Source organism: Salvelinus fontinalis, chromosome 6, assembly GCF_029448725.1.
Source record: "Salvelinus fontinalis isolate EN_2023a chromosome 6, ASM2944872v1, whole genome shotgun sequence".
NCBI lineage: Eukaryota > Metazoa > Chordata > Actinopteri > Salmoniformes > Salmonidae > Salvelinus > Salvelinus fontinalis.
Genome location: NC_074670.1, coordinates 55,980,160 through 55,991,030, shown reverse-complemented (window position 1 = coordinate 55,991,030; position 10,871 = coordinate 55,980,160). Strand labels below are relative to the sequence as shown.

The following is a 10,871-nucleotide window of genomic DNA, read 5'->3' as shown; positions in this document are numbered from 1 at the left end:
TCAACAGCGTTTCTCATAGGCCTACGTACCATGTTATTATATGACAAAACAAAAGTGGGAAATTATACAAAATAAAGGTGTCATTGTTGTTTTCGTTAGATTTACTTTTCTCTCCAAAAAATATAATGTATAGGCCTACACTCTTAGAAAAAAGGTTCCAAAAGGGTTATTCGGCTGTCCTCGTAAGGAACCCTTTCTGGTTCCAGGTAGAACCATTCTTGGTTCCAAAAGGGGTTCTTCAAAGGGTTCTCCTATGGGGACAGCCACAGAACCCTTTAAGGTTCTAGATATCACAGCGAGACGCCATCTGTGTATGCTTTCCTCTATTTTATTTTTTATTGAACTAGGCAAGTCAGGTAAGAACGAATTCTTATTTACAATGATGGCCTACCAAACGGCTTCCTGCAGGGATGGGGCCTGAGATTTAAAAAGTAAAATAAATACAATATAAATATAGGATAACACACATCACAACGAGAGAGACAACACAACACTACATAAAGAGAGACCTATGACAACATAGCAAGGCAGCAACACATGGCAACACAGCATGGTAGCAACACAACATGACAACAACATGGTAGCAGCACAAAACACGTTACAAACATTATTGGGCACAGACAACAGCACAAAGGGCAAGAAGGTAGAGACAACAATATATCACACAAAGCAGCCACAACGGTCAGTAAGAGTGTCCATAATTGAGTCTTTGAACGAAGAGATTGAGATAAAACTGTCCGTTTGAGTGTTTGTTGCAGCTCGTTTCAGTCGCTAGCTGCAGCGAACTGAAAAGAGGAGCGACCCAGGGATGTTTGTGCTTTGGGGACCTTTAACAGAATGTGACTGGCAGAACGGGTGTTGCATGTGGAGGATGAGGGCTGCAGTAGATATCACAGAGAGGCGGGAGTGAGGCCTAAGAGGGTTTTATAAATAAGCATCAACCAGTGAGTCGTGCGACGGGTACACAGAGATGACCAGTTTACAGTGGAGTATAGAGTGCAGTGATGTGTCCTATAAGGAGCATTGGTGGAAAATCTGATGGCCGAATGGTAAAGAACATATAGCCGCTCGAGAGCACCCTTACCTGCCGATCTATAAATTATGTCTCCGTAATCTAGCATGGGTAGGATGGTAATCTGAATCAGGGTTAGTTTGGCAGCTGGGGTGAAAGAGGAGCGATTACGATAGTCTAGATTTAATTTTAGCCTGCAGTTTTGACATGTGCTGAGAGAACAGTGCATCAAGCCTCTATCAAGCCTACATTTAGCTATTAGATGTATAGAAGAATATCCATTAACCTCTAGATAGGATAACCAAACCATTAATCGAATAAAGTAATAAATCCAAACCATACAAACGGCAATAAAATAAGGTGACAATCAACGTTTTTGAAGGCCACCAGAGGGCGACACATCAATATAAATTTGGCGATTTAAGAGAAAGTTAGAGTTGAAGCTACGCTGCAAACAAAAGACAACTGAAACCTTAACCCGAGCATATACAACTTCCTCTTAGTAATATGAATAGGCTATATTATATATATTTCTAAAAGTGTTTTTCATACAGGGTACAAAGTTAAAGATACCAAATAATGGTCACTAGCATAGGCTATTGGAAATTAAAGACCAGAGATCATCAACTAGATTCAGCCGCGAGCTGAGCAGATGGTCAGGGGGCTGGAACATAATTACAAATTATTTGTAGACTGCAAATTGATGGCAAGAACCCCAAACAGATATAACATTAGACTAAAACATAATCATTTCAAACCTTGCTTACATTTTCATATGATCACATATACATTATGCGTGGGAATACTTTGGAACAGATTTCCAAAATTAAAATCACTTGGAGCTGATTTGATAAGGACAGATAAGGGAACGCATGACTGCTGAAGCCTATGTTCTCTCAGCATCACTTTGCGATAGGCTTCGTACCGCGTAGGGACGGAAAAGCGACCGCTCCATCATGAATGCGCACGTCTGGTGGTCAAAGAGATGCGTGCGCGCCTACTGAGTTGGTTCAAAAAAAGCAGCAGATTTCAAATGAGGCTGGACACCAGACGACCGTAGCCATCCAGAACACGATGTCTTCACGGACCTGAACAACAACTTGGATTAAGAAAGTACACCTTGTTTTCTTGTTTCCAAAGGAACGCATTGAAGAGAAGAAAGGTTTGGGTGAAGTTCGGATACACTCTTGGCTAGTTATATTTCTGATGTGTTTTGCCTGTGCAATCATGACATTTTGAGAGGAGAGAAACAGTCATTCATTTGGACAACCGTGAGAGTTCAGTTAAATCTTATTTTACACCTGTGACCTGATACGGGATCGACTTTGGTTGAGGAGATTATATGCCAAATGGATGGAAATGCAAACATAAACTTAAATGCAAAAGTATTCGCATGGTTAAATTAAAATCAAACGAATAATGACAATTCTAACAAATTGAACCAGTTGAGGATTCAAACGTGGGATTGTTTCAAACCGCATTCATCATGCAAATGTGTTAAATGCAAAGACAACGCAAGAGATAAATAATAGTGCGTAGGCTACTGGGCTGCTAATAAAGTGTTGTCGTGATGGTGCGCCTGCTAAACTACCTCATGCTGGGGTACCTGACCTGGAATCTACGGATATCAGACGCACAAGGAGAGTACTGCCATGGGTGGCTGGACAGTAATGGAAATTACCACGAGGGCTTTCAGTGTCCGGAGGACTTTGACACCCTGGACGCAACCGTGTGCTGCGGGTCTTGTTCCCTACGGTACTGTTGCGCGGCCGTGGACGCACGGCTGGACCAGGGAAGCTGTACCAACGACAGAGAACAGGAGAACACGGAGTTTGCAGCGCGTAAGTTTAGACTTCCAAAGCATGCCGAGCCTGGCTGGAGTGGACAAGTTAATGCACAATTAACTTCAATGCAAAACACTAAACTTGGGAGTGTTGTTATTATATTACTTTCAAAGGTTTAATAAAGATTTTATATAGCGAAATATTTCAAAATAAAAAATGGCATCTAGACACGCTTTTAACGAGCCATGTCACTCAAGATTCATGTTTGTCACCATTCAGCCTCTTCAGGTCATTGCCAGGCATGTAGGCATAGCATAATATATTTCATTATAAAAGTTTTTGTTTTCAATCGGTTTAAATTAGTCTACATTAAGATTAAATATAACCTATAAATACATAATCGTTTGTCCTATTTGTAAAAATAATTTAGAAGCCAAAAATGACTTAGGCTATCTATTAAATAACGCAATCAAAGAAAATACAAATGAATGCGATTATATTTCATTTATCAAGGCCTATATTTTGTTTTCATAAGTATATTGTACAAATAATCTCATTAAAATGGTAATTTTGAAACCTAACATATGCACTGAAAGTAACTTTTCATTGAGTTATAACAACGCAATTGCTCTATCAAGATGCAGTAATGACAGCCTATCTTGATTTACAAAGAAAAAGCACTAAGCAGCTCCAATTCCATGCATGTGGGGCACCTGTTTTTTGGCTTGGGCTTCATTTGACCTCAGGTTAGGTACATTGTGGGCATGCGATACACCTGGAGAGTGTCACCATGCATTCCTCGAGTTACATGATATGCAAGAAAAAACATTGTGTGATACTACCCCAGACCTATGTGAAAATAAGTGGATGGAGTTTGACCACAAGGCCCTATATAAACCATGCAACGTTGAAACAATCATGCAATTGAAATGATCATTTTGCACACCAATGGCAGAATAGCCTATCCAAAGATGGCATCAGATTGTGTATTTGATACCTTAGGCTATTTCACTATATGTTGGCATGCCTGTGTAGCAGAGGTTATTAGCTTATAATTAATTACCAATTTAAAAACAAGAGCTTTCATTCACGTAAAATATGCTTATTCAGGGAATTATTCATCATTATTTCAAAATGTATACCATTTATGGAATATATCTGAATCTAAATTACATTTTAACTAATTTCACCAAATCTCATAATTAATTGGTCTCCAGTGTTGCTAAGCCCTAGCTGGCGTGGTCAATACAATTTCCATTTTTTTATGAAAATAAATTATCTTCAAATGATTTCCTTCCCTTGGCGCCAATTGCCATTTTAAATTGTAATCTGAACATTTAACATAAGTTTTGGAAAGATGTATTCAGACAAAAACGCTTCTGTTAAATTATTTTAAGAACATTCGCAGTAACTGTTGCATAGTCAAATTCAGGCCTAAAACAATTAATATAAAGACAATTACTCAACACCCAAGAAATAGAAGGCTAAATGATAGACCTATTAATAACTACAAAACAGATGGTTTTGTCAGTGGATGTTGGTTACATGCAATTTAAAAAATATAGTATAAACATGCCTTTTAACACTTTGAATAGATTGTATTGACAGCCTAACTGTAGTTGCTTATTGTTATAGCTTATTGTTATAGTAGCAGATGTTTCTTTTTTTGCAGCACTGCATTGTATTGTATAATTCACCTCAGTGGCCTATTTACATTATATGGTGCAAACGTTTACTACCAGTATGACATTAAAATGGGCTATTGAAAATATGTTTTGCAACAATATATTTTTATCTTGTGAGTTAATGTAAAGAAATACTGTATATTAAGGGGATTTAGGAAAGGATGAGTAAAGAGTAACATTTCACCTTTGTCTTCTAAAATGTCCTTTCTCCTGAATCCCTTCCATAAAAAAGTTGTACACCTGGATTCTGTAGAAAACAGAAAGAGAACATACCGTTGAAGTGGGAAGTTTACATACACTTAGGTTGGAGTCATTAAAACTCGTTTTTCAACCACTCCACAAATTTCTTGTTAACCAACTATAGTTTTGGCAAGTCGGTTAGGACATCTAATTTGTTCATGACACAAGTAATTTTTCCAACAATTGTTTACAAGCCGAAGAACACCATCCCAACTGTAAAGCACGGGGGTGGCAGCATCATGTTGTGGGGGTTCTTTGCTGCAGGAAGGACTGGTGCACTTCACAAAATAGATGGAATCCTGAAGAGTAGAATTATGTGGATATATTGAAGCAACATCAAGACATCAGTCAGGAAGTTAAAGCTTGGTCGCAAATGGGTCTTCCAAATGGACAATGACCCCAAGCATACTTCTAAAGTTGTGGCAAAATGGCTTACGGACAACAAAGTAAAGGTATTGGAGTGGCCATCACAAAGCCCTGACCTCAATCCTGTAGAAAATTTGTGGGCAGAATTGAAAAAGCGTGTACGAGCAAGGAGGCCTACAAACCTGACTCAGTTACACCAGCTCTGTCAGAAGGAATGGGCCAAAATTCACCCAACATATTGTGGGAAGCTTGTGGAAGGCTACCTGAAATGTTTGACACAAGTTAAACAATTTAAAGGCAATGCTACCAAATACTAATTGAGTGTATGTAAACTTCTGACCCACTGGGAATGTGATGAAATAAATAAAAGCTGAAATAAATCCTTCTCTCTACTATTATTCTGACATTTCACATTCTGAAAATAAAGTGCTGATAATAACTGACCTCACGGAACCCAAACTGGCTGCGCGAGTGCGCTATCGTGCATACATTTATTTTGTCCCCCTACACCAAACACGATCACAACACGCAGGTTAAAATATCAAAACAAACTCTGTACCTATTACATTTATTTGGGGACAGGTTGAAAAGCATTAAACATGTATGGCAATTTTTTTATTTTTTATTTCACCTTTATTTAACCAGGTAGGCAAGTTGAGAACAAGTTCTCATTTACAATTGCGACCTGGCCAAGATAAAGCAAAGCAGTTCGACACATACAACAACACAGAGTTACACATGGAGTAAAACAAACATACAGTCACTAATACAGTAGAAAAATAAGTCTATATACAATGTGAGCAAGTGAGGTGAGAAGGGAGTTGGGAAAAAAAATGGGGAAAAAAGGCCATGGTGGCGAAGTAAATAGAATATAGCAAGTAAACACTGGAATGGTTGATTTGCAGTGGAAGAATGTGCAAAGTAAAGATAGAAATAATGGGGTGCAAAGGAGCAAAATAAATAAATACAGTAGGGGGAGAGGTAGTTATTTGGGCTAAATTATAGATGGGCTATGTACAGGTGCAGTAATCTGTGAGCTGCTCTGACAGCTGGTGCTTAAAGCTAGTGAGGGAGATAAGTGTTTCCAGTTTCAGACATTTTTGTAGTTTGTTCCAGTCATTGGCAGCAGAGAACTGGAAGGAGAGGCGGTCAAAGGAAGAATTGGTTTTGGGGGTGACCAGAGAGATATACCTGCTGGAGCGCATGCTACAGGTGGGTGCTGGTATGGTGACCAGCGAGCTGAGATAAGCGGGGACTTTACCGAGCAGGGTCTTGTAGATGGCCTGGAGCCAGTGGGTTTGACGACGAGTATGAAGCGAGGGCCAGCCAACGAGAGCTTACAGGTCGCAGTGGTGGGTAGTATATGGGGCTTTGGTGACAAAACGGATGGCACTGTGATAGACTGCATCCAATTTATTGAGTAGAGTGTTGGAGGCTATTTTGTAAATGACATCGCCAAAGTCGAGGATTGGTAGGATGGTCAGTTTTACAAGGGTATGTTTAGCAGTATGAGTGAAGGATGCTTTGTTGCGGAATAGGAAGCCAATTCTAGATTTAACTTTGGATTGGAGATGTTTGATGTGAGTCTGGAAGGAGAGTTTACAGTCTAACCAGACACCTAGGTATTTGTAGTTGTCCACATATTCTAAGTCAGAGCCGTCCAGAGTAGTGATGTTGGACAGGCGGGCAGGTGCAGGCAGCGATCGGTTGAAGAGCATGCATTTAGTTTTACTCGTATTTATGAGCAATTGGAGGCCACAGAAGTAGAGTTGTATGGCATTGAAGCTCACCTGGAGGGTTGTTAACACTGTGTCCAAAGAAGGGCCAGAAGTATACAGAATGGTGTCGTCTGCGTATAGTTGGATCAGAGACTCACCAGCAGCAAGAGCGACATCATTGATGTATACAGAGAAGAGAGTCGGTCCAAAAATTGAACCCTGTGGCACCCCCATAGAGACTGCCAGAGGCCCGGACATCAGACCCTCCGATTTGACACACTGAACTCTATCAGAGAAGTAGTTGGTGAACCAGGCGAGGCAATCATTTGAGAAGCCAAGGCTATCGAGTCTGCCGATGAGGATGTGGTGATTGACAGAGTCGAAAGCCTTGGCCAGGTCAATGAATACGGCTGCACAGTATTTTTTCTTATCGATGGCTTGCACTTGCTAGCTAATTTGTTCTATTTAGCTAGCTTGCTGTTACCAGCTAATTTGTCCTGGGATATAAACATTGAGTTGTTATTTTACCTGAACTGCACAAGGTCCTCTATTCCGACAAATTAATCCACACACAAAATGGCCAACCGAATCGTTTCTAGTCATCTCTCCTTCCAGGCTTTTTCATCGTTGAACTTATATGGTGATCGGCATCTAAACTTTCATAGTAATACCACGACTACCGGCAAACATTTCGTCTTTCAATCACCCACGTGGGTATAACCAATGAGGAGATGACACGTGGGTACCTGCTTCCATAAACCAATGAGGAGATGGGAGAGGCAGGACTTGCAGCGTGATCTGCGTCACAAATAGAAAGGAGTTCTATTTTAGCCCTTGGCAACGCAGACGCTCGTTGGCACGTGCGAGCAGTGTGGGTGCAATAATTGAATAACATGGATTTCTAAATTTATTTTGCGACGCACGCGACGTGTCCGGTCTGGTCAGCATGTTGACAGGGAATTTTTACTAGGATTAAATGTCAGGAATTGTGAAAAACTGAGTTTGGTTTATGTAAACTTCCAACTTCAACTGTAGGTCTGTACACATTTGCAATACAGTTTACACTTGGTATCACACATATTTTCACTGACTCCACATAGGGTTATTAACTATGAACTCCACATCTTATTGGCCCTGTTTCCATGAGCTTAGCACATGTCTGTAAGTGATTGATGGGGTAAGCAATGTTACCACCCTATTACTTTCACCAATCAAACCAGTATTCAGATCTGTGATTACCGAAAGGTTAAATTATGAATTTAAGTATTCAAACAGGTATTCAAGTTAAAGTTTAAGTACAAGTATGCAAGTATTCCAACACCTGTTCCTCCTTGCAGAGCCCATCTACGTGCCCTTCCTGATGGTGGGCTCCATCTTCGTGGCCTTCGTGGTGGTGGGCTCCCTGGTTGCTGTTTACTGCTGCACCTGCCTGCGGCCCAAGCAGCCTACACAGCAGCCTATCCGTTTCCCCCTGCGCAGCTGCCAGACCGAGACCATCCCCATGATCCTGACCACTGCGCCACCCAGCCTGCGCACCCCCTCGCGCCAGTCCAGCACGGCCACCACCAGCTCCAGCTCGGCTGGCGGGGGCAGCTCGGTGCACCGCTTCTCCCTCGGAGGTCAGGGGCAGCAGCAGCACGGGTGCTTGGTGTCAGCGTCTGCATCCTTCTCCCCCTCCACGCCCCAGCCGCTGCTGCCACCACCCCCGCCGCCCCCCTACACCTCCCCCACGGCCTGCATGCCAGGTGGCTGCCAGCAACCCCACGCCCACGCCCAGCTGCACCAGCCCATGCACCAACACCCAGCCCAGGGCACGGGCTTCTTGCTGCCCCAGCAATACTTCTTCCCCCTGCAGCCGGAGCCTTTCTCCGGGGCCAAGGGCTTTGCAGACTTTGGACAGAGCTGACGGGGCTCCACGGGCAATGAGGAGGGGGATTACAGGAGCACTGTGTGATGTGAGCAGGGTTGTGTTCACTAGGCACTAAACGGAAGAAAATGGACCGAAACAGGAAGGGACTACCTGAACTTGTCCAGTATGAGTTAGTTTAACGCTGTGAGACGTTTTAAATCAGTGAACGTTACTGAACATGAGCCTGGTGTGTTGTGTTGACAGACAGTCAGCAGCTAAGGGGAGGACTGCGCTGACGTGCAGTACAGTTGGCCTGTTGAATGGAGACTGGGTGACAGGACAGTTAGGCGGTGCTCAAGATGAACCACAAGAAATCTCCCTAGTCAAGCAGAATACATGGGTCTTGTCTAAGTCAGTGGTTCCCAAACTGTGCGGGTCGGTGGGGGGGTGGGGAGACTCAGTCCGGCTTTCAACTTACTCTTGAAAGTTGTAATCGTAGAATGCACAAGGTGCAATTTCAAAATTGGGTCGTGCATCATCAGTTCCTCTTGTCATGTCAGTCATTGCATATCTTAGAGATCTATTTATAACTTGTCAGAAATGTCCACATGAACTAGTCAATGTCAGCTAATGTTTTCTTTTTGACCATAGATGTTGTAATTTTTTTGTCACTCAAATATCACATGAATACACATTAGACATGGGAAAATGTGTAGAATTGCAGGAAATAAGCTTTAAAACTGCAACAATACAAAATCTACCAACAAGAGGGGTGTGAAGAGTTTGTCATGAACAGTGCTTGTGCCCATAGAAATAGACGCGGTGCACTCATGCGCGGGTGGTGACAGATGTTCTCCAATGCTGGAAGGGGAACCTGAGTGGAAAAAGTTTTGGAAACCCTACTCTACAGGAATGGAATCTGCTCAGACCAGACAGGACCTGTTTATTGGTCTTTATCGTTTTCAATGTCATGCACTTTTTATATACATTTGTATTGTAATCAAGAGTATCTGTCTTCTTTTATACACACTTTGGTTAAACGGTGATTTTCAATTGTCACGATAACATTTGTGGCATCAACATTTTTCAGAAGTGTTCTGCAAATTTTTTGGCAAGCTGTTGGACATTTAATGCAATGGAATTCAAATTATAATTTTGACAATCACAAGCCCCTCTAAAAAGAGGGAAAGGACTGACACCAAGTTGTGCAGTAGGGTGGATAAAGCCAAAGGATGTACTGTGTACAGTGTTCACTGGTTTGATGCTCTAGACCAGATGTGTCCCAACTTCTTATGTAGGGCTATGACACACAAATCAATAAACTATCATATTAGCCAACACCAAATAAGAGCCCAGTATTTTATCTTGTCATGCAACGCTACAAATAGAAGTAAATTAGAAAATGTAAAAAACACTCCACAGAAAAATGTTACCTACATTTTATAATCTAACAGTGGATGGTTGATAATTGCTTCATTGCTCATTTATGAATACATTCGGTAGTAATACTTACTGTATAGTACAATCTTCTGAAAATGGCTTTTCAACGGTTTCCTTTAGGCTGTTAAAGCCACAATCCTGAGTTTGTATTTTAAACATTCAGCCCAACTGCAGCCTCCCCATTTGTTTATGAAACTACAAGGCAAAAATGTGGCTTGCAAATAACGGATTTTCCCCTTTCTTCAGCCGCAGACATATAGGCAACTAAAACGGTTGGAGATCAGTTATTCGCTACCTGTCGCTCACTCTTACGCAATACTTCACATGAGGAATGTGGCAATGAGATCAGTCATTGTCAATGCTCAATGAGCATGTCATAGCCACAGTGTTAAAAACAACTGGTCCCAGAAATAGGGAAAAGTTTTGGGTTGCACGAGCAGGTATTGCAAGAGTCCACAAAGACTGCTCTGTTCCCTAGTCATTAAAGCGTGAAATCGACTTGGAAATCACTGTCCTATTATGGCAGATAAGATGGAATAGTTCATAAAGCGGATAGTGTTTGGGGCTAGATTCTGAACCTGCCAAACAAAGGAAAAATGACAGCAACCCCCAAAGACGATTGGGTTGTTGCTGTCATTTCTCATTTTTTTGGAAGTCTCAGAATCAACTATGTTTAGCCAGACAAGCACCCCAGTCCAATAGAAACCTTTACACGGGCAGACCTGCATCCTACTGTTTGGAGCTATTCTTGCTCAGATGTCACCACAATAGTTTTCC

General features: G+C 41.7%; 1 protein-coding gene across 1 annotated transcript; it reads left to right on the top strand.

The window, feature by feature from the left end:
- Window positions 1-1,400: 1,400 nt before the first annotated feature.
- shisa3 (shisa family member 3) lies at window positions 1,401-10,002 on the top strand. The gene is made up of 2 exons (XM_055927195.1): window positions 1,401-2,853; window positions 8,143-10,002. Exons 1-2 carry the CDS (start codon window positions 2,583-2,585, stop codon window positions 8,709-8,711), a joined length of 840 nt encoding a protein of 279 aa, XP_055783170.1. The 5' UTR covers window positions 1,401-2,582; the 3' UTR covers window positions 8,712-10,002.
- The last annotated feature ends 869 nt before the right edge of the window (window positions 10,003-10,871 follow it).

Bases quoted from the DNA above. Each gene is read 5' to 3' on its own strand.
- shisa3 (XM_055927195.1), top strand. From the start codon at position 2,583: ATGGTGCGCCTGCTAAACTACCTCATGCTGGGGTACCTGACCTGGAAT. The intron at 2,854-8,142 runs GTAAGTTTAGAC...TCCTCCTTGCAG, and splicing joins GAACACGGAGTTTGCAGCGC to AGCCCATCTACGTGCCCTTC.